Genomic DNA, 24,284 nt, shown 5'->3' with positions numbered 1-24,284 from the left:
TAATTTCCACTGTAATTTGTACTGTTATGGATTCTTACATGTTGATACAAATGTAAAACATTTTTATATTCCTGTTTAAGATAATTTGTACATTGGTACAAATACAGAACTATATTTGTTATAATGTACATATATTTCTACTCTTATTTGAAATATTTGTATATTGATGCAAATGTAAATTTATATCTATCATACTTTATGTATGTTCTTCTTCTATTTAGGATATTCTGTATATTGCTATATATTTAAAATTATTGTCATGTTGCATAATGCCCTATATATTCCTACCTCTGTTATAAATATCTTGTGTATTGTCACAATTTTGAAGTCATCATTCTTTACCATACATTTGCTTATAGACTGTTTACCTTGTTTACATGAAGCCTTAGTGCTTAGGTTATTTTGGTAGATAAGACTTAGAGATTTATAGTCACCTATGCTTGTCATCTCTATAGTTACGTTAGTTAGGTTATCCAGATTTACAGATACATAGGTCAGATGGACAGGTAATCTTCAAAAACTTCATAGACCTAGAGAATATGGCATTTAAATAACTGAGAATTCTGTTGACGTGAGACACAATTGCTCCTGGCAGCACCAATTTGATCTTGAGAGAATGTTGGGCTTCTAAGACATTTCCATTTGGAAGTTTGTCTTCTTGGCACAAAATGGCCTACTGGGCAAAGAACTGCCCTTGCCTCGACTGCTGACAGTACGAATGCTGTCCTTTCTGGACAAGCGGGACACAAGAAAAGTGACCACTGTACTCTGCCAAGACAGGGTAAGATGGTCTTTCAGAATTCCTGCTTCTGAAAATGGTCTGTCAGATACTCTAGGTCTGTAGCCAATTTGAATGCACCAACAATGCTGAGAAACATTAGGTGACCCTCCAGGCTGTCAGCTGTCTCAGTCTACTCTTGCAAGATTCCATCTACCATTTCTCAGGTATATATATATATATATATATATATATATATATATATATATATATATATATATATATATATATATATATATATATATATATATATATATAAAAGATAGAACATACTATTAGATTCAGGTTCTTTAGGATAGGACACCTTTTGGAATGATCTTTGTAACATACCATTTACCTATGCTCTAGACTTCTCTGGATTTTAGTATGTGTTTCTTGCTTGATATTGTTCACATTGATTGTAGTTCCATCTTATCTAGGTCATCATCCCTCATTACTCCTGGACAATATTTGATAACCATTCCTTTGTATATAATCTTGTATTAAGTTAGAACCTTCTTATTTAGACAAAAGGGGGAGATGTAGTGGGTGCCATTCCAGCTTTGGTCTGGAAGTTCCAACCCCCATTGAGGGTTCGGTAACTATCATGCCTACAAGGCAGGGCCAAGAGAGGGCCCTGAAGACCCGGGATCCAGATGCACCGCCCTCTCTTGGTTCCTGGACCCTGGACGCTAGAAGTAGACTAAACAGAGTTCTCCAGAGAACATAGCCGGACTGTACTACGTCTTCCCAAGACCCTGTAGCCTGTCCCTTCATTTGTGAGTTACCCCACAAAATAAACCTCCCTTTTAACTACGTGGAGTGGCCTGAATAATTTCACCAATACCAGGGAGGCTAGCTCGTAAGGATGACCCTAAAGAAATACAAAGGGATCACACAGTGACAGAGAAATGGATGAGATCTACACGAGAAACCTGGGGGTGAGGGGTGGTATTGGAGGGCAAGTGTTGGGGGAATGAGAACTTAGGCAAGTGGAACTTCCTAGCTGAATCAGGAACAGAAAGGGAGAATATGGAAAGAGATACCATGATAAATGAAGACCCCATGGAAATAGGAAGAAGCAGAGTGCTAAAGAGAATCCCAGAAATCCACAAAGATGACTCCACTATAGACTACTGGCAATAGTCGAGAGAGTGACTGAGCTGACCTACTCTGGTGATAGAATGGCCTAAAATCCTAACTGTTATGATATAACTCTCATTCAGTGACTGGTGGAAGCAGATGTAGGGATCCACAGTCACGCCCCAGGTGGAGCTCCAGGAGTCCAATTGGCTACAGAAAGGAGCAATTATATGAGCAAAAGATATTGAGACCGTGATGTATGATATCCATATACCTGTCTATTGGATGAAGTGGGGTATTGAAATTATATACTACTACTGAATAGGGTTCATCTGTGTCTTTAAGTCCAGTGATATGCACTTATGAACTTAAGTGTATGTGTGAGTTTGCGGCATATGTATTTAACATTATAGTATATTTTTCTTTACTATTACCCTTATTAAAATCAAATGCCATTCTTTATCTCTTGTGGATAGTCTCTGTTGGAAATCTATTTTGTTGGAACTTACACTCCTACTTGTTTCCTCATTTCATTTGCTCAGAATATATTATCCATGCTTCATGTAAGGTGTTATCTATATATGACAGTAAGATGAGTTTATTTTAGACAACAGAATGAAGTTCTGTTACTTTCAGATTTCTCTATATTTCTGTTGTGATGGACATGATGAATATTGGCATTATTATATCATGTAAAATTTTATCTTCTCCTTTAACTACAGTATATAGTCACATTGTCTTGCTGGGTACAAATACTCTGGTTTGGCATTCATGCTGTCTTGGAATATGAAGTACATTACTCCAGGATCTTTTTCTTATTAAAGTTTCCAGTGAGCTATCAGCTATTATTTTGATGGATTTTATCCTATGATGTGTGGATTTTCTCTTGAGCTTTCAATGTCCTTCTTGGTTCTCTACACTTAGTGTTTTAATTATTATATGCTACTTGCCATTTATTTTCTGTTCCTAATTGGTTTCTTTGCGAATGATGTAGTCAACACTGGTGCAAGAGTTGTTTGTCAGGATCCATGAATATGAGAGTGGAGATTGCAAAGTCCGATGTAGCTGAAGTTTTCCTGTGTCCACCTGGCTGCTGCAGCTGCTCAGACCCAAGTAAACACACAGAGACTTACATTGTAATAAACTGTATGGCCATGACTATCTAGTTCTTGTATCTTTTTTTTTTATATGAGAGATTTTCTAGACATATTACATATCAGCCATGGATAGCCCTGTACTGCCTCCTCCCACCTCCCAGACTTCCCCACCCCAATCATCCCCCCATTCCAACCTCCTCCAAGGCAAGGTCAACCTCCGCCAAGGCAAGGTCTCCCCTGGGGAGTCAGCAAAGCCTGGTACATTCAGTTGAGGCAGGTCCAATCCCCTCCTCCTTGCACCAAGGCTGAGCAAATTATCTCACCATAGGCCCTAGTTTCCAAAACGCTGGGTCAAGCACCAAGGACAGGTCCCAGTCCCACTGCCTGGGGCCTCCTAAACAGTTCAAGCTAATCAACTGTCTCAATTATCCAGAGGGCCTAGACCAGTTCCATGGGGGCACCTCAGCTATTGATTCACTGTTCATGTGTTTCCGCTAGTTTGGCTATTTGTCCCTGTGCTTTTTCCAATCATGGTCTCAATATCTCTTGCTCACATAATCTCTCCTCTCTCTAACTGATTGGACTCCTGGAGCTCCACCTGAGGCATGACTGTGGATCCCTGCATCTGCTTCCACCAGTTAATGAGCCAGAGTTCTATCATAACAGTTAGGATGTTAGGCCATCCTATCACCAGAGTAGGTCAGCTCAATCACTCTTTTGACTACTGCCAGTAGTCTATAGGTGAGTCATCTTTGTGGATATCTGGGGACCTCTTTAGCACTGTGCTTCTTCCTATTCCCATGGTATCTTCATTTATCATGGTATCTCTTTCCTTGTTCTCCCTCTCTGTTCCTGATCAAGCTAGGAACTCCTGCTCGCCTAGATTCTCATTCCCCCAACACTTGCCCTCCATTACACCCCCTTACCCCCATTTTTCTCATGTAGATCTTGTCAATTTCTCTGTCACTGAGTGATCCCTTTGTATTTCTCTATGGTAATCTTTACTCAATAGCCTCCCTGGAGTTGTGAGTTGAAGTCTGGTTATCCTTTGCTTTACATCTAGTATCCACTCATAAGAGAGTACTTACCATGTTTGTCTTTCTGAGTCTGTGTTGCCTCACTCAAAATGATATTTTCCAGTTCCATTCATTTGCCTGCAAACCTCCTGATGCCATTGATTTCCTCTGCTGAGTAGTACTCCATTGTGTATATGTACCATGTTTTATTTATCCATTGTTCAGTTGAAGGGCATCTGGGTTGTTTCCAGGTTCTGGCTATTACAAATAAAGCTGCTATGAACATAGCTGATCATGTGTCCTTGTGGTATGATTGAACATTTTTTGGGTATATGCCCAAGAGTGGTATAGCTGGGTGTTGAGGAAGATTGATTCACGATTTTTTGAGAAAGCACCATATTGAATTGCAAAGTGGCTGTACAAGTTTGCATTCCCACCAACAGTGTAGAGGTGTTCCCCTTGCTCCACATGCTCTCCAACATAAGCTGTCTTCAGTGTTTTTGATCTTAACCATTCTGACAGGTGTAAGATGGTATCTCAGAGTTATTTTGATTTGCATTTCCCTGATGAATAAGGAAGTTGAGCAATTCCTTAAATGTTTTTCAGCCATTTGAGCTTCTCCTGTTGAGAATTCTCTGTTTATCTCTATAGCCCATTTCTTAATTGGACTGTTGGGCAATTTGATGTCTAATTCCTTGAGTTCTTTATGTATTCTGGATATCAGCCCTCTGTCAGACATTGGGTTGGTGAAGATATTTTCCCCTTCTGTAGGCTGAAGTTGTGTCTTATTGACCACGTCCTTTGCCATACAAAAGCTTCTCAGTTTCAAGAGGTCCCATTTATTAATAATTTTTCTCTGTGTCTGTGATACTGGTGTTATATTTAGGAAGTGATCTCCAGTGTCAATGTTTACCAGACTACTTTATACTTTCTCTTCTGTCAGTTTCAGAGTAACTGGATTTATGTTGAGGTCTTTGATCCACTTGGACTTAAGCTTTTTGCATGTTAACAGATATGAATTTATTTGCGGCCTTATACATGTTGACATCCAGTTATGCCAGCACCATTTGTTGAAGAAGCTTTCTTTTTTCCATTGTACAGTTTTGGCTTCTTTGTCAAAAATTAAGTGTTCATTTATGTGCGGATTAATGTCAGGGTTTTTAGTTTGGTTCCATTGGTCCACATATTGATTTTTATGCCAGTACCAAGCTGTTTTTATTACGGTAGCTCTATAATAGTGCTTGAAATCAGGTATCGTGATGCCTCAATTAATTGTTTTATTATACAGGATTATTTTGGCTATTCTGGGTTTTTTGCTTTCCATATGAAATATTGTTTCTTCCAGGTCTGTGAAGAATTGTGTTTGGATTTTGATGAGGATTGCACTGAATTCGTAGATTGCTTTTGGTAAGATTGCCGTTTTTACTATATTAATCCTACCTGTCCATGAGCATAAGAGATCCATTTTCTGATAACTTATTCAAATTTTTTCTTCAGAGACTTAAAGATCTTATCATACAGGTCCTTTGCTTGCTTAGTTAGAGTTACTCCAAAGTATTTTATATTATTTGTGGCTGTTGAAAAGGGTGATGTTTCTCTGATTTCTTTCTCAGCCCATTTGTCATTTGTATACAGGAGGGCTGGTGATTTTTTGAGTTAATCTTGTATCCTGCCACATTACTGAAAGAGTTTATCAGCTGTATGAGTTCCTTGGTCAAATTTTTTGGGGTCACTTATGTATACTATCATGTCATCTGCAAATAGTGAAAGCTTGACTCCTTCCTTTCCAATTTGTATCTCCTTGATCTGCTAATGTTGTATTATTGCTCTGGCTAGAACTTCAAGTACTATATTGAATACATATTGGGAGAGCAGACAGCCTTGTCTTGTTCCAGATTTTAGTGTAATCACTTTCAGTTTCTCACCATTTACTTTGATGTTGGCTGTCGGCTTGCTGTAAATTGCCTTTAATATGTTTAGGTGTGTTCCTTGTATTCCTGATCTCTCCAAGACCTTTATCATGAAGGGTTGTTGGATTTTGTCAAAGGCCTTTTCAGCCTCTAGTGAGATGATAATGTTTTTTTTCTTTCAGTTTGTTTATATGGTGGTTTACATTGACAGACTTTCATATGTTGAAACACCCTTACATCTCTCGGATGAAGCCTACTTGATCATGGTCGATAATTGTTCGGATGTGTTCTTGGAGTCTGTTTGCCAATATTTTATTGAGTATTTTTGCATCAGTGTTCAGGAGGAGATTGGTCTGTAACTCTCTCTCTTTGTTGCATCTTTGTTTGGCTTGGGAATCAGAGTATTTGTAGCCTTATAGAAGGAGTTTGGTAACACTCCTTCTGTTTCTATTGTGTGGAACAATTTAAAGAGTATTGGTATTATCTCTTCTTTGAAGATCTGATAGAATTCTGCATCAAAACCATCTGGTCCTGGGCTTTTTTCTTGGTTGGGAAACTTTTAATGACTGATTTTATTTCCTTAGAGGTTATTGGTCTATTTAAATCATTTATCTGGTCTTTATTTAATTTGGTATGTGGTACCTATCTGCTGTGGGATGTTCTGTATGGCAAATATGTTGCTGATTGGTCAATAAATAAATCACTGATTGGCCATTGGCTAGGCAGGAAGTATAGGTGGGACAAGGAGTAGAATAAAGCTGGGAAGTGGAAGGCTGAGTCGGAGAGACACTGCCAGCCGCCATGATGAGAAACAGCATGTGAAGATGCCGGTAAGCCACGATCCATGTGGCAAGGTATAGATTTATAGAAATGGATTAATTTAAGCTGTGAGAACGGTTAGCAAGAAGCCTGCCATGGCCATACAGTTTGTAACCAATATTTTGTGTGTCTGTTGAGATTTGCTTTGTAGCTGAGAATGTGGTCGATTTTAGAGCAGGTTCCATGGGGTGTTGAGAAGAAGGTATATTCTTTTTTGTTAGGATGGAATGTTCTGTAGATATCAATTAAGTCCATTTAAGTCATAACATCAGTTAAGTCCCTTATTTCTCTGTTAATTTTCAATTTGGAAAATCTGTCCAGTGGCGATAGTGGGGTGTTAAAGTCTCCCTCTATTAATGTGTGGGGTTTTATGTGTGATTTAAACTTTAGTAATGTATCTTTTACATATGTGGGTACCCTTGTGTTTGGCGCATAAAAGTTCAGAATTGAAACTTCATCTTGGTGGATCTTTCCTGTGATGTGTATGTAATGTCCTTTTTGATCTCTTTTGATTGATTTTAGTTTAAAGTCTATTTTGCTGGATATTAGGATGGCTACACCAGCTTGCTTCTTAAGACCATTTGATTGGAAAGATTTTTCCCAGCCTTTTATTCTGTGGTAGTTTCTATCTTTGAAATTGAGGTGTGTTTCTTGTATGCAGCCAAAAGATGGGTCTTGCTTTAGTATCCATTCTGTTAGCCTGTGTCTTTTTATAGGTGAATTAAGCCCATTGACATTAAGGGATATTAATGAGTAGTGATTGTTCATTCCTGTTATCTTTTGGTGGTAGTGTGTGTAGATGTAACCATCCGTCTTATTAAATAAGAAACACAGCCGATTCAGAGAAGAAAGCCAAGAGGTCAGAGCAAAGAGCCTTACCCTTTCTGCTTCAGCCAAGAGAGCTCTCCGAAAGGGGACCTACTTCTTGTGTGTTTGTCTTATATAGTCTTTCTGTTCTGCCTTCTCATTGGTTGTAAACTCAAACACATGACTGCCTTGTCACTGCCTGCCTGTAGAGACTTTCAGGTTTTCTATGGTTGGTATTGAGATTAAAGGCGTGTGTCTCTAATGCGGGCTGTATCCTTGAACACACAGAGATCTACCTATTTCTGTCTACCAAATGCTGTGATTAAACCACTGCCATGCTTTTGCTATGGCTCTGATAGCTCTGCCCCCCGGGCACCTTTATTTATTAACATACAATTAAAATCACATTTCAGTACATGTAAAATACCACAATATTTCCCCTTTTCTATTTTAATAAAAAGAAAAAAAGAAAAAGGTTATAACTAACAAAAGAAAAACTATATACAAAAGTACAATAACTATAAACAATATATGCAAGTAATAAATACATAAACAATGTCTAGTCCATTTTTATTTGACAAATTCAAAAAAATAATTCCATTATCTATCATATTTTGGTAAGTCCAAAATGTACCTAATTCACTTTCTATCCTAACTAGACTTCAACTATAACTAACTAACCTTCAACTATAACTAACTAATCTTCAACTTCAGTCTTCAACTTCAATCTTCAGAGACCCAAGAAGGAAATAATATTAGCTAACAAAATAAAAACAGGAAGTGCATGTAAGCAATTTCCAAAAAATTTGTGAGTTTACAGAAATAGCCAGCTGCCTGGACAGTCACCTGAGGTTTCTCCACATTGCTGGGGCATCATCTTCAGCCTATATGCTTAGCGTATCTGACAAACTCATTTGTGAAGTAGGATGTACACAAGGTCAACAGTTCAACCTCATATTGGGTGAGAGCAGTCCATATACCAGAAACACCTGAATTCCACTAGTGTCATGTCATGATTCAGGATTTTATTTTATTTATTTATTTATTTATTTATTTTTTTTTTTTGGTTTTTCGAGACAGGGTTTCTCTGTGTAGCTTTGCACCTTTCCTGGAACTCACTTGGTAGTCCAGGCTGGCCTCGAACTCACAGAGATCCGCCTGGCTCTGCCTCCCGAGTGCTGGGATTAAAGGCGTGCGCCACCACCGCCCGGCAATTCAGGATTTTAAATTCCGGAAATTGTTGATGGTTTTTTAATTCAACTGTCCATTCTTCTTGGCTGTGTATATATGACTTCATCTCAGCATCCCGTTCTTCTCCACATCCCTCTATCAAATGCCAGTCTACTATTTAGAGGCGTGAGCTTAGTTCCTCTTCAAGAATAACTGTTTCAGCTGCTGTTCCATTGCACATCAGAAGCCATCGGCCCACTGCCTGTTCAGATGCCTTCAAAGAAAAGGGCACTGTACCTTTTCTGGATTGCAAAGGCCACTTCAGGGATGGTTCCATATTGTCCTGGCCTCAGAAGATGCCTTTTAATAAAGCCATAACCACACTTGTTTTGGCAAGAATCAGTAGTTATTTGTTTCATGTCCTGTCTGTCCATTTTGTCCTGTTGATTCGAGGATACTTTGTTGTCCAGTGGCTAACTTTTGCCAAAATGAAAGTTAACACCATATGCAGTTTCTACAATGCCCATATTTTCTCTGAAGTAGATTGGTACTGCCAGGAGCCAACATGTCTCAAAAAAGAAAAATTTTCTAAGTTATTAAAACATTTTAAATGCCATATTCTGTAGATCTCTGAAGGGTTTGAAGATGACCTGTCTAAAATATATCTGCTCAATTTTTAAAACATATCTAATATGACTACAATTTCTATTGTAATATCTAACTACTAACTTTCATTTCTTTATATCCTAATAGTTGGTAATAATAACATTCAAGGATCAGAAAATTGCATTGTTAAATGAACGGTATAAGTACAATTAGAAATATACATATAGCATTTTCTAACAATATCAATTTCAATATATATAATTTGTATACAATATAAAACAATCCAATCCAATGTAAAGTATTTAAAACTAGTAATTGTCTTTTTCTTCTTTTCTTTTCTTTCTTTCTCTTTTTTAAAATCTAATCTCCTTTGCTTAGCCTTTTTCCTAACCCTTGACAACAATTTGTAACCAACCCCCCTAAACAATGAAAATTATCCCAGACCCCAAACCCATTAAAAGGCCAAAACACCACGCATCCCACACCACCTCTTTGGGAATGTGGGCGTTGTATTCTTAAAATTGCTTCCTGCTGGGTATGGGCGAAGTTATCTTTATCCTGAAAGAAAAATTTTAGGTTAATTGTCAAATTCTAGGAAAGGTAACTATATCCTTCATTATCCAGCCTGTGTATAATGCCAAAGTTCAGGGTTTATCTCAAGTCCTTATTCAAGTAGTCTTTGAGACTGGATCATCTCAGCTGGTCATCTCAAAATTGCTCTGAGCACCTTGTAGTTCAAAGCTGATCTGTAGATGATGTTTGTCAGCTTAGTGATATTATTATTGTCCACATGAAATTGTTGTTGTTGTGGGGCCCCATCTTCTTCCTGGAAACTTCAGTTGATGTTAGTCATCTCAAAATCACATTTCAGTACAAGTAAAATACCACCATAAGTGTGTATACTTCTCTTCTTTGGGGTTTACTGCTGTGGTGTTATCTATTGCCTGTGTTTTTGTTGGTGTATCTGACTTCTATAGGTTGTAATTTTCCTTCTAGTGCTTTCTGTAGGGCTGGATTTGTGGGTAGTTTTTTTTTTACTCTGATTTTGTCTTGGAATGTCTTCACTCCATCTATGGTGATTGAAAGTTTTGCTGGGTATATCAATCTAGGCTAACATCCATGGTCTCTTAGTGTCTGCATATATCTGTCCAGGTGCTTCTGGCTTTCAAAGTCTCCATTGACAATTGGGTGTTATTCTGATGGGTTTGCCTTTATAACTCACTTGGCCTTTTTCCTTTGTTGCTCTTAATATTCTTTCTTTATTCTGTAGGTTTAGTAGTTTAATTATTATGTGGTCAGGGGAATTTTGGGGGGGGTCTATTCTGTTTGGTGTTCTATAGGCTTTTTGATCTTCATAGGTATTTCCTTCTTTAAGTTGGGAAAGTTTTCTTCTATGATTTTGCTGAATATATTTTCTTTGTCTTTGAGTTAGTATCTCCTTCTTCAATCCCTATTATTCTTAGGTTTGGTCTTTTCATGGTGTCCCAGAATTCTTGGACATTTTGTGTTATGACTCTTTTGGCTTTGGTATTTTCTTTGACTGACACATTTCCTCTATTGTATCCTCTACACCAGAGATCCTCTCTTCCATCTCTTGTGTTCTGTTGGTTATGCTTGCATCTGTGTTTTGTGTTCATTTACTCAGATTTTCTATTTACAGCATTCCTTCTGTTTGTGTCTTCTTCATTGTTTCTATTTCCCTTTTCAGGTCTTGAACTGTTTCCCTCACCTGTTTAATTGCTTTGTCATGATTTTCTTTAAGGGGCTTATTGATTTCTTCCAATTTTTTATTTGTCCTTTCCTTTATTTCTTTATATATTTCTTGAAATGTTTTGTATGTCTTTTTCTCAATTTCTTTATTGATTTCTTCCACTTTTTTGTTTGTCTTTTCCTCAATTTCATTTTTCATTTTTTTCTTGAGAGGCCTCTAGCATCTTTATGATGCTATTCTTAAGGTTGCTTTCTTCTGCTTCTTCTACCTTGTGATATTCAGGTCTTGGTGTTGGAGGAGTGCTAAGTTTTGGTGATGCCATATTGCTCTTTGTGTTGTTGTATGTACTTTTGCCTTGTCATCTGCCCATGTCCTCCTCTAATAGGCATAAGAGGTGCCTGTGTCTGAGTGAGTTTCTGTTGGTCTACTTTGTGCTTCTTCTTTCTGTGTCTCAGTCTTCACCTCTGGGTCCAATCTTAGCTCTTTGTCTAATTGGAGCAAGCAGATTCTGTGTCTCAGGGAGCTTCTCTTTTGTCAACCCAAGTTAGTTGATTATTTGACTCACAGAACTGCTCTTGGTCTTATCAGTGCTCTTTATCCAGTCAGAGCTGATAGATTCTGTGTTTCAGGAAGCCTCTCTTTGTCCAATGAGAGGTGGCTGATTCTACTTCTCAGAAAGCCACTCTTGGTCTAATGAGGGCTGGCACATTCTCTGTCTCCTGAGGTTACTCTTGGTCCAATGACAGCTCTTTGTCAATTAGAGCTGGCAGTTTGGTTTCTGAGCCTCAGGAAGTGGTTGGGGTCTCAAGCAGATGGGTATGAGGCCAGGGCATGTAGATTGCGGGTCCATTGGGGGATCTTGTTAAGGTGTGGCTTTTCCACAGGAGCCCTGCCTCCTTACCAGCAACTGAGGCAGAGTTGGGCAGAGGTCCTGGGTGAATAGTTGTTTCCCAGGCATGGGTCCTAGAGGCAGGACCCACTGGGTATGAACTGAGTCACTCAGCTCTAAGTCCGCTGAGAGCTTGAGGTTCATTTCTAAGCTTCAGGAAATGGCTGGGTTCTCAGGTGGATGGGTATGGGGGTAGGGCATTTGGATTAATGTAGATTGCAGAGTCTGCTGCGGTGTCTTGGTAAGGGGTGGCCCTCCTGCAGAAGCCCTGCATGCTGGCCAGCAACTGGGGCAGAGTTGGGCAGGCTAGTTCTTATATCTTAAATCAATCCATTTCTATTTATCTATAAGTTGCCACATGGCTTTTGGCTTATTGGTACTGTTACATCTTGCTTCCTCTGTGTTGGCTGGCCACTCCTGACTCAGCCTTCCTCTTCCCAGAATTGTCTTCTCTGTTTATCTTGTCTGTACTATACTTTATGCCTGGCTATTTACCAATTAGTGTTTTATTTATCAACCAAATCAGAGCAACACATTCACAGCATACAGAGCGATATCCACAGTGACTCCTCTTTTCTTTTCTTTTCCAAAAGGAAGGTTTTAACTTTAACATTGTAAAATTACATATAACAAAACTGTTAGCAAGCCAGAATTAAAGTTACAATATCTAGCCTATTTATAATATCTGGTCTATTTTTATTTGGCAAAATTAAAGAAGATAACCTATCCATCTTATATTTGTGAGTGTAAGGTTTTATATCTAACTTATCTTTTATCATAACTAAGGACATTATAACTATCTAGTCTTCAACTACATCAAAGACCACAGAAGGATACAATATTACCTGAGAAATGGGAGAAGGATGAAAACAACTTTCAGGAGTCTTATAAGAGTAGACAGAGACAGCTGGCAGCCTGGACAGTCATCCAAAGTTCCTCTGTAAATTTGGATCCTCTGTCTTCAGCCCACATTTTTCTGGATAGGTATAGCTAGAGTTTTCCTGCCTGGCCCACAGTCAGGGCAAATCTCTCTCACCTTCTAGTCCCACAGCCACTCAGACCCAACCAAGTAAACACAGAGACTTATATTGGTTACAAACTGTAAGGCCATGACAGGCTTCTTGCTAACCGTTCTTACAGCTTAAATTAATCTATTTCTATAAATCTATACCTTGCCACATGGCTCGTGGCTTACTGGCATCTTCACATGCTGTTTCTCATCATGGCAGCTGGCAGTGTCTCTCCGACTCAGCCTTCCACTTCCCAGCTTTATTCTCCTCCTTGTCCCGCCTATACTTCCTGCCTAGCCAATGGCCAATCAGTGATTTATTTATTGACCAATCAGCAACACATTTGCCATACAGAACATCCCACAACACTTCCCCCCCCCTTTTTTTTTAAAAAGGAAGGTTTTAACCTTAACAAAGTAAAATTACATATAATTTGGGAATTTGGGTGCAGTTTCTCTTACTACTTCCTGCTGGAGGGAGGCGCTGTATCTTATGGGGACACAAAGAAAATTTTAGGATTATGGAATAGTCCATGAGGCTGTATTGTCTGAGCCAGTTGCCTTGAAACGGTTCTGGATGTTAGATCATCTGGGCCATGGTGTCATCGGAGACCTTTCAGGGGGTCTTGGCTGGTCAAACCTGATGTATCTTAATCTGGAACAAATCCATAGCCTCTGGCTTTCTGTGGGAACAAAAGCAGAGTCTCCTTTCCAAAGCAACATATCCTTATATCCAAATTTTAAAGTCAAGGTACCTTTAAAATATACATATTGGCTTAACTCAGCTTCCTTTGCAATCAAATATCTCTCTGCAGTTAAGAATCCCAAAGTCAACACAATCCAGATTCTCTGTGTAATATTCATCTTTACGTGGCTTATTTTTTATATTAATTTTACTGTCTCTTTAAAGACTTTACTTTTTAAAACTATGTATTTGTTTCTATAACTGTATATATTGCATTTTTTGTCTCTTTCAAGCCTACGTATCTTTTACACACATTTTAAACTATTACATCTGAATCTGTCTTATTGCGAATCTATTGCTTTAAACTGCAGCAGCTGTGACTGCTGGCTCCGCCCACCTCAGCTTCCCAACATGGCTACATTTACCGCCAGCTCTGGGAGCTATCGTGGGTCTATGCTTTTATCCAAGCAGCGTGTAGCCCAGAAACCTATTTTTTTTTGTTTTGTACTAGCAAAGGCTAAATCCACCACACAGCTTAATGTGCCACTTGCAGAGGCCTCATTCCATAGGTGGCAGGTCAAGCACGCACTATAGGAACCCGTCAGCAGCTCAAACCGGCAGCTGCCGCTCATTTGAGAGAGACAATTAGGAACTGTTTTTAGCTTCGTTTTAGAACCTTTTTTCACAGTTTTTAGGTGGAAACTCTTGCCACCACGTTGGACGCCATTTGTAGCTGGAGTTTTCCTGCCCGGCCCACAGTCAGGGCAAATCTCTCTCACCTGCTAGTCCCACAGCCACTCAGACCCGACCACAAGTAAACACAGAGACTTATATTGGTTACAAACTGTATGGCCATGGCAGGCTTCTTGCTAACCGTTCTCACAGCTTAAATTAATCCATTTCTATAAATCTATACCTTGCCACATGGCTCGTGGCTTACCGGCATCTTCACATGCTGTTTCTCATCATGGTAGCTGGCAGTGTCTCTCTGACTCAGCCTTCCACTTCCCAGCTTTATTCTCCTCCTTGTCCCGCCTATACTTCCTGCCTAGCCAATGGCCAATCAGTGATTTATTTATTGACCAATCAGCAACACATTTGCCATACAGAACATCCCACAGCACTTCCCCCCCCTTTTTTTTTTTAAAAAGGAAGGTTTTAACCTTAACAAAGTAAAATTACATATAATTTGGGAATTTGGGCGCAGTTTCTCTTACTACTTCCTGCTGGAGGGGGGCGCTGTATCTTATGGGGACACAAAGAAAATTTTAGGATTATGGAATAGTCCATGAGGCTGTATTGTCTGAGCCAGTTGCCTTGAAACGGTTCTGGATGTTAGATCATCTGGGCCATGGTGTCATCGGAGACCTTTCAGGGGGTCTTGGCTGGTCAAACCTGATGTATCTTAATCTGGAACAAATCCATAGCCTCTGGCTTTCTGTGGGAACAAAAGCAGAGTCTCCTTTCCAAAGCAACATATCCTTATATCCAAATTTTAAAGTCAAGGTACCTTTAAAATATACATATTGGTTTAACTCAGCTTCCTTTGCAATCAAATATCTCTCTGCAGTTAAGAATCCCAAAGTCAACACAATCCAGATTCTCTGTGTAATATTCATCTTTACGTGGCTTATTTTTTATATTAATTTTACTGTCTCTTTAAAGACTTTACTTTTTAAAACTATGTATTTGTTTCTATAACTGTATATATTGCATTTTTTGTCTCTTTCAAGCCTACGTATCTTTTACACACATTCATGGATTTTTTCAAATAGTTTAGTCCTTAATGAAAACACAGTAAATATAAGCCACCACATTAAGTATTACCTGCACCTTCAGCTCTGACTTACCTAACAGCAGGTGTGTTCTAAGTAGTATTTTTTTACACTCCCTGGTATTGAGAGCCACTGGTAGCAAAAGTCCATGGGAGTATAAAGCAGTGACAATTAGAGTTCAGAAGGTCAACCTATCAGAACTAAGGGTTCTGTTAAAGGAAACTATCATGCAAGGCTGGTCTATATCACATCAATCATTAATCCAGTCTGTTGGAGGTAATCCCTCATTTGAGCTTCCATCTTTCAAAGAAACTACAGTGTTTCAAGTTGATGAAGAGTAGAGATCACAATCACCAATTGGGGTTTGTAGCAGAGGTCTCAAACAAAGGCATATTGTGCATATCAGCAAAGTTCTTCTTTTCTTTATTTTCATGAGACCTGGTTTCAGAGTACCTCTGGCTTTCTGGGAGCTCACTATGTAGACAAGTCACACCTAGAACTCACAGAGATCGGGCTGCCTCTCTCTCCCGTTGCTGAGATTAAAGTTATGGTTCACCACACCCAGATGATCAGCTGACATTTGTGCCAAGCTCTTGAGCACCTGGATGATGCTTTTCAGGTCACATTTATTTCCAGCAGAATCTGGGGTATATCATTTGCTAGCAAATGCTGTTTGAATTCTTATGTCTAAGATGGCAGGCTGTGGAATCTTCCCAGTTGGTCACATACATAAAAACAACAACATGTGCATTTATACAGTAGGGCTACACCATGCTTTTTATGAAACATTCTTGTCTTCCCATTTCCTGTAACAGGAGGTTTATGCACTTCCCATTGATCTCCACAGCTCACTCTAAGAAAGTCACCCTGATTTTGATATTAGTATGTTCTGGAAGCTGCCATGTAGCAGAAAGTGTAGGTTTTCTTCATTGCATATTATACCACAGATACATTATGAAGTACAAAGAGATAAGGTTTAAAAAGAAAGTCAAAATTTCCTTCTCTTTTTTACCACTCATTTACACACTTTGGCTATTTTTAACTATATGCTTACAGTATGGTATGTTCTCAAGATGTGACCATAGGAAGAAATAACATTGTGTAAATTTACATAGCTTTATTTCAGTTTGTAAGAACTTAAGAGTTACCTGGAAGGAAGAAGCTCAATTAAGGGATTCTCTCCATCAAATTGCCTATAGTCAAGTCTATAGGACATTTTCTTGGTTAGTAATTTTCTTGATTAGTATCTTATGTAGGATGTCATGGCAGAAGGTGGGCAGTACAAAACCTGGGCCTCTGGTATTGGACGAGGTTCTTCTCAAGCCAAGGACAGGAGTGAATGGAAAGGATTGTGGGATCAAGGGGTTGGAGAGACATTGCTCTGAGCTGAAATGTCTGCCTAATAGAATTTCTTTTTCTGAAGGTTTTTCCACTCTTCTTATAACTGGAGATATGGGCATTTACTGTTACTGGGAAGAACGTATAAAAATGCAAATTGAGCAAGCTATGGGGGTCAACTCAGTAAGCAGTGTTTTTCCATGGCTCCTGCTTGATTCATTTTCTGTCTTTGGTTTCTTCCTTGAGTACCTGCCCTAGTCTGTTGAGATGATGCACTATGATGTGGCAATGTGAACCACATGAACCATTTCCTCTCCAAGTTGAATTTGGTCATGGTGTTTTTATCACAGCAATAGAAACCCTAACTAGTATCATCAAAGTAACAGTTTGAAGTAAAACACAGAAAGATAAAAGGAGGATATTTTTCTATTCAAAACAAAATACCCCATGGTTTTATATACATATAATCTGTTATTACTGACAATATATACTTTGTGTCTCTATCTAAGATGTTTCTAGAAGGTAAGATGGTCTCAAAGACTCCAATGAAGACACTTTGCTCAAAGTGAAACGTCTATCCTTCCACCACACAGACACTGGAGGGCAAGGAATGGGGGATGAGAGCTTATTTTGTTTTCTTTTTTTCAAATAACTATCTCTGCTATGCCCATCAGTCATTGTAGTACTGATTTGATGCATGATTTCAAAAAGTAAATTCCTCTTTTAAAGACTATTCACATACAAAGGGAAGTTAATCTCACTGGTCCTTTATGGCTAAATATGGCTAGGAAGTTGTGTTCTTTGCTCATAATCCACCATTCATCCTTAGTAGCCATGGAAACAAGAATTTTTAAAGTGAGTTAATTCTCTGTCAACTGGCAGTCACTAACATTTGGTCTTCATAGAAGAGAAAAAGAGGCAAGTATTTTACATTCCCAGGTGGTTTTATTCATCACATTCAATTTCACAGGACAAAGAATGCCAGAAAGGGCCATTGACATGTGGGTAAGTGTGTGTAAACGCTGCTGAATATCATAAGTGTCTGGAAGCCCCATGTGGGACTGCAGGTAATCATTGAGCTGCCCTGCAGGTTTTAATTGTGTAGCTCCCTGATGTTGAGTATATGAATTAACCTCTCTCTGTTGTTTCCTTACCTACAAAATGGGGGAAATGATTAGATGGGTATCCTTAGAGAGTCAGATGTAGGAAAACTCCTGAAGTGTTTAAATGAGGTTCTTCTTAAGCCAAGGACAGGAGTGAATGGAAAGGATTGTGGGATCAAGGGGTTGGAGAGACATTGCTCTGAGCTGAAATGTCTACCTAATAGAATTTCTTTTTCTGAAGGTTTTTCCACTCTTCTTGTAACTGGAGATATGGCCATTTACTGTTACTGGAAGAACGTCTGTGATCCTGCCACCTTCTAAATGAATCTTCTTATCCATAATACACAAAGGTATAAAAACTTTATGTTATATATGGGAGCTTTCAAATATGGTCTTTATGAATCACACGCATCTACTCCACGTGTTTCAAACACCAGAAGAAACAGATACTGCCAAGCTAGCAAGCTAGCTCATTTTTTTTTTTTTCTGGAACAACAGCAATCTTCATTGTGTTTTCAGCACCACTTCAAAGCACACTGTTCTTGTAGTCCATTGCCTCAGGCCTGCCTTGGAAAGGAAGATGATGTGGGCAGGGTGTTACCCAAGCCATCATGAATTGTGAACTCATCTTGCTGATGAAACTTTGCTAGTAGAACAGCTACTGCCTTCACTCAGTCAGGAAGCACATTCTACAGAGACTTTAGAGCAGGGGGTAGCTGTTAGGGAAGGTTTCCTGGCAAGGAGATCCAGTGTGTAGACCCCTTCAACCTTCTGCATGCACAGTTAGCAGTGACGTTATCCACATGCCTAGTGAGTAAATGACTCACCTCCTTTCTTTATGCTAAATGATCTAGTATTTGTGATTTTTCTCCTTTTCATCCTAAGATTGGAATTGAGAAAAGATGCAAAGAAGTTAGTTCAAAGTTACAATACAGAGTGTAAATTTTCTGTGAAAGAAGATATTTGCTCACACAAAATATGTCAGGATTCTTTTTGTTTCACCAAAATGAAGCTAATTATCTAAAGATGAAATTTTAAGTAGGAGATGAGCTATAATTGGAAATATCCACTTTTATGCATTTATATGATTTTATGTGTTAATTATCCATTTCCCCTATTCCTCTGACTCACTCTCTGGACAATTTTACACGTAGATTTTGGTTTACAGATACTAAAGAAGAATTCAGGGTTTTGTGCGTGTTAGATAATCACTTTACCACTGAGCTCTGTCTGTTGACGGGCATACTCTTTCTGGTTTCAATTATAAAATATGTATAGCTTTCTTTATAGAAGTGTACATTTCTGTAAAACTCACAAAGAGGAATAGCATTGTACACTATCATTTATGAGGTGTATCATTATGTACAGATCAATTTGTATACACATATACGTATACACAAATATGTCAAGTGTGTTATTATTTTTACATACATGAGTTTACTATGTGAATTATTTTCATTTTCTTTGGTTCTTTCATAGATGATTTTAGTTTGTAGTAGTCATGAAATGTTATAGTACTATATTTTAGAAATGACAATTAATTTGTGCATTCCTTTGCTTTTTCCTCTCTTTATGGTATTAAAATATTTACAAATTGCAAATACAGGTAAAATAAGCATGTCATTACATATGATATTGCACACTCTCTCCTCATTGTCAGTTCTAAGCATTGAAATTCCTAGTCAACAAATATTATTATCTACTCTGTGAAGAATAATAATCTGTACATAGACCACTGAAACATCTCTATGTGACAACAGGGACAAAGTATGAGAGCTCAGTGCTCTCTAAGCCATGACTCCTGTTTTCCTGCCTTCCCTTGTAGTCTCACTGACTCTATTCTTCTTTGATGCCTTCTTCAGATTTGCCAAAATGAAGGAGTACGTCTTCAAGTTCAGTGGCCTGATTTGCACTACAGCAGCTTTGATGTTTGAAGTCATCCTTGCAAACAGCCAATGCTGGCGCCTGTGGGAGTTTAACAACAAGGATGTGCAATTTGTGTCAATTGGACTCTGGAAAGCTTATTACACTCAGGAATTTAACATCTCTGGGTCTATGACCAGGATGTTGGTTCACACCCCTATCAATTCAACCTGGAACAAGTCATCGGAATTTCAGTATTTACAAGTCCTGATAGCGTGGGCCATTTTGATAAAAATCCTAGTCCTGATTTTCACTTCAGTGGCCATTAAGATCAGCTGTATGGAAGACCCCTTCATTGAGATCCAGCTGTTTTGCTACAAGATGTCTGCTATAATTTTGGCTGTGAGCAGCCTTTTCACGCTTGTTACTGTGACCGTGAACCACCTGGTAGACATCTATGGGCAAACCACTCTTGACTTTTCACCCGACTTTCCCGTTAAAAAGGAGGACATTATAAAGAAACACTGCACAAATGTGTTCCCAATGGGGGTCCTGACAGCCACGATGTCACTCTTTGGCGTGATTTTGTTTCTCTATGAGATGATCTCTTTGACAGTGCAGAGTCAGGTGAAGGCCCAGTGTGCTTCCAACCTGGCAGAGCAAAAGGTCTGAAGTGAGGGCTCTGGCATTTTAACATCTGCCAGGAGAATCCTTGAAGAAATTGCCCATTTGTACACAGTACTGTGTAATCACCAATTCATTCTATATAAAATATCAACTTGATTTCTGGGAGTGTGTCTAAGTTTTATTCCTTCCTTGCTGTCAAACGCATTCCATTCCTTAAATGTTTTCACATACTAAACTGCAGGTCGTGATCCCATTCGATACTGCCAACAAGCAATAGCAAGAAAGAGTACAGTATAAAGGCATGTTTCCTAAGTAAACCTAGTGAATCCCATGAGAAATACGGTTTGCAAGTAAGCAGACATCTCAACACAAAAAAAGAAACCACATTCTTGTGTGGAGACACTTAAGTATTCATATCTCTGACAGGTAGAGCAGGATGTTTGAGCCTTGGCACTGCTGGGAGAGTGGGATGCTCTCTTGGAGAAAGAAGGCAATGCTGTTCACTGAGTATGCCAGTGCCATCTGTCGTCTGTCGCTATTAGAAGGCAGTAGCCATCTCCTATTTCCCCAGTTGTGAATAAATGCCACAAATGCCCAGGCATTTCCAGTGTGCTCTGATGGTCCATGTGGTGGGTAGCATAGGGCTGTTCTAATCTATCAGCCATCCTTCAGGACCTTAAAAAATCCTGGTTTTCTTCCTGGGATCATTAGTCCCTATTCTTTATCAGGTCAGCTTTCTGAGTGTGTGTTATACTGTGTGAATACTTTCTCTCAGTGGATCTAGATCAGTGGTTCTCAACCTGTGGTTTGCGGCCCCTTTTCGGGGTTGAATGACCCTTTCACAGGGATTGCCTAAGACCATTGGAAAACACAGATATTTACATTATGATTAATAACAACAGAAAATTGCAGTTATGAAGTAGTAATGAAAATAATTTTATAGTTGGGGGTCACCGCAACATGGGGACGTGTATTAGAGGGTCACAGCATTAGGCAGTTTGAGAACAACTGACCTAAATCTTCCATCTCCATCACCAACCCCCAGCATATCACAATACAGCTGATTCATTTCTCTGACAAAATACGTTACATGAGCAAGTAAAGGAAGGAAAGTTTATATTGGCTCTTAATTTGAGGAAATACACATCATGACTGAGAGATCATGGGGGCAAGAGTCCCAAGTTGCTTGCTACATTGCATTAGTAGTTAGAGAACAGGGAGAGTAGTTAGAACACTGCAGATGCTCACCTAGCTCTCTCCTTGTTAGGCAGACAGGAACCTCAGACCAAAGAATGATGCTACTCTACTTCAGATGGTCCTTCCCAGCCCATTTAACCTCATCTTAACCTCTTTGAGACATTACCATAGGCTTCTGTATTTCTTGATTTTAGATCCTGTTCACTCAACATTCAATATTAACCATTCCTAATCCTCTTCTTGACAATTTATGGTCCAAATATATCATTTTTATTACATTAATTTGTGTGTGTGTGTACAAGAACATTTGTGCCATGGCTTGTGGTGATGTTATAGGGGACTTGGTAAGCAGTAGCCATCTAGGGGTATATAAATTTCATTAATTCCAGTGGACAAATTATGTGTGTGCTAGAAATTAAACCCACACAGGACAGAGAGTAGAGTGACGGGTGAAGATGGTAGAGTTACATCTATAGATCTGTGATTAGGAATTTTAAACTGGAAGCCACTGGGATTGAAAGTAACAGAGATATGAGTGTTCCTGACAGAAAGTAACTATTATAAACTCAATATACCCAGATTCACCTGAGCACAGAAGCAAGATCAGATGTCAGGAACTGTTTTGATTATGAGCAACGTGTGGCTGACGACAGGATATAGAATCATAGAAAAAAAAGACTTCTAAACATGTATGTGAGAATATTTAGGCTAGGATAAGTGAGTTGGATGATTTATGATAAATATGGGGGGCATCATTCCATGAGCAGTGGACTCAGACTGCATAAAAAAGAAGACATCTAGAAGATCAGAATCATTCATTGCTCTCTGCTCCCTGGTGACAGGCACAGAGTGACCGGAAGCCTCATACTTCCTACACCATACACTCTCTGCTGTTACAGTGCCCTCAAACTGTGAGAAAATAATGTTCAAATATCCACTCTTTCCTTTCTTTCATCATGTCAGATATTTGTCACAACAATGAGACAGGCAAGTAATGTAGAAAAGTGGTCCTTGGAATAGAATTATTCAAGTTAATGTTATTAACCTAACCATGAACTTATTAAACTTTTGGAATCTGTACTTGGGTAATGTGGAAATATTTGGACCTATGCCTTAGAAATGCACTCAAATGTTCTAAAAAAGAGATTAATTGGCCATTCCATGGGGAGTGTGCAATTCTAGAAGAATGTGGAGAGTTGGAAGCTGCTCATGAGTATTCAAAGAGGATCAAGGACTGTAAGGTGAAAGGGGCCAGTGGTCATTCATATTCTATGCTGGCACACAGCTGGCTGCATTTTACCCGTGTCCTGAAAACCTGAATATGGCTGAACTTAAATTTGTAGAACAATTTGTCTTGTGGAGGACATTACAAAGCAGGATCGCCTTCAGGTTGTGGCACAGGAAATGTTCAGGACTCTTATACAGGTTTATAATACAAAAAAAAAATCAGCAGTTGGGACTAAAACCACAGACATTTGAGAACAGAGAGCCCTAATTGAAACCCTGTTTGAAAAGTCCTTTGCAGCTGGGATTCACCCGCCTGGGGATGTACCTCCCTGTGGTCAGCACACAGAGGCTGCCATAGAGAAAAACTGCAAGGAACTCATTACCCTCACTTATGGTTACTCTAAGGCCTGCAGAGGGGTTTGGGGTGTTTCTTTCCTGTATTCCTCCTCTCATAAGTAGAAAGCTCAAAACTATCACAATGTGGCTTTTATGATTTTTCTTAAATCACATGATCACTTGGGGTTGTAATTATTTTTTCATAGATTCACTCTATGATAGATGGTACCTCACCAGCACAACACAGTTATCAACTGGCTGTTCCAGATCCTATATTTACACAGACAAGTGTGTCCTAATGCAGCCTTCTTGACTGGCATGAAGAGTCTGCTTTCCAACCAAGGACTCCCTTCTTTCTGGTCAATACCTGGAAACATCATGTCTTCTCTGCAAGAATTCACCAAAACTCCATTTGCACAGTCTGGTGCCATCCAATGTTAATCTCTGAGAAAGGGCAATGGAGAGAAGTTGAGGGAAATTGTTTATTCTAAAAAATTATGCCTGTCTCCTTTAAGAAAGGATACTCATTTCTCACACCAACCAGGAGATTGGAACTGATAAAATCTGCTAACAGGCAGGAAGCAGAGGCAACAGAAACTGTTCAAGGAACACTTGCTTAGGACCAATCATGAAGCAGAGGGACTCTGGAGGGGGTGTTGCCTGTCAAAATGATCTGACCTCAGCTTCAGAGCAGATTCCCAGCTAGAGTGCACCTCCCATCCCCTTGTGCACTAGTTCACAACCTGTGGTTTGAGACCCCTTTGACAACCCTCTATCTCCAAAAATATTTACAATACAACTCATTAAATTAACAATATTACAGTGATGGAGTAGCCATGAAAAAATTTTATCGTTAGGGGTCACTACAACATGAGGAACTCTATTAGAGGGTTGCAGCATTAGAAAGGTTGAGAACCACTGGTCTAGAGGATACTGTTTGATGGTTTTAATCAAGTTTGTGGGGTTTTGCTTCTTTTCCGTTCCCTATGCCCAGAGGCTATCTGTTTCTCTGTCAATTTGCAACTGTTAGGAACTCTCACAATTGTTCACTCCTGTGGGGAGTCTTTTTTGTGTCTTTCTCAGATCCACACCTTTTCCTTTCTATCAGAAACCTTCACATCTCTGTCAATGTCACTTTTGGCAGGCAGCTACTGCATGATTTTCCTACCTCAGGTCTGGAATCGTCCTGCTCTGTCTAGTACCCTTCTCTACTCAATTGTTATTTCCCTTTCCTGTCTTTCTGAGATTTCTTTCCAGGA

The 24,284-nt window shown here is 39.1% G+C and overlaps 1 protein-coding gene across 1 annotated transcript; it reads left to right on the top strand.

Annotated features, from left to right (window-relative positions):
- Positions 1–18,096: 18,096 nt before the first annotated feature.
- LOC128113917 (uncharacterized) lies at positions 18,097–20,310 on the top strand. Its single transcript, XM_052743787.1, has 2 exons — positions 18,097–18,125; positions 19,638–20,310. Exons 1-2 carry the CDS (start codon positions 18,097–18,099, stop codon positions 20,308–20,310), a joined length of 702 nt encoding a protein of 233 aa, XP_052599747.1.
- The last annotated feature ends 3,974 nt before the right edge of the window (positions 20,311–24,284 follow it).

The sequence above is a fragment of the Peromyscus californicus genome, unplaced genomic scaffold (assembly GCF_007827085.1).
Source record: "Peromyscus californicus insignis strain IS unplaced genomic scaffold, ASM782708v3 Scaffold_10__1_contigs__length_136768540, whole genome shotgun sequence".
Taxonomy (NCBI): Eukaryota; Metazoa; Chordata; class Mammalia; order Rodentia; family Cricetidae; genus Peromyscus; species Peromyscus californicus.
Note: the sequence above shows the minus strand (reverse complement) of the source record. Positions and strands in the feature narration are given on the sequence as shown.

Bases quoted from the DNA above. Each gene is read 5' to 3' on its own strand.
- LOC128113917 (XM_052743787.1), top strand. From the start codon at position 18,097: ATGAATCTTCTTATCCATAATACACAAAG. The intron at 18,126-19,637 runs GTATAAAAACTT...TGCCTTCTTCAG, and splicing joins CTTATCCATAATACACAAAG to ATTTGCCAAAATGAAGGAGT.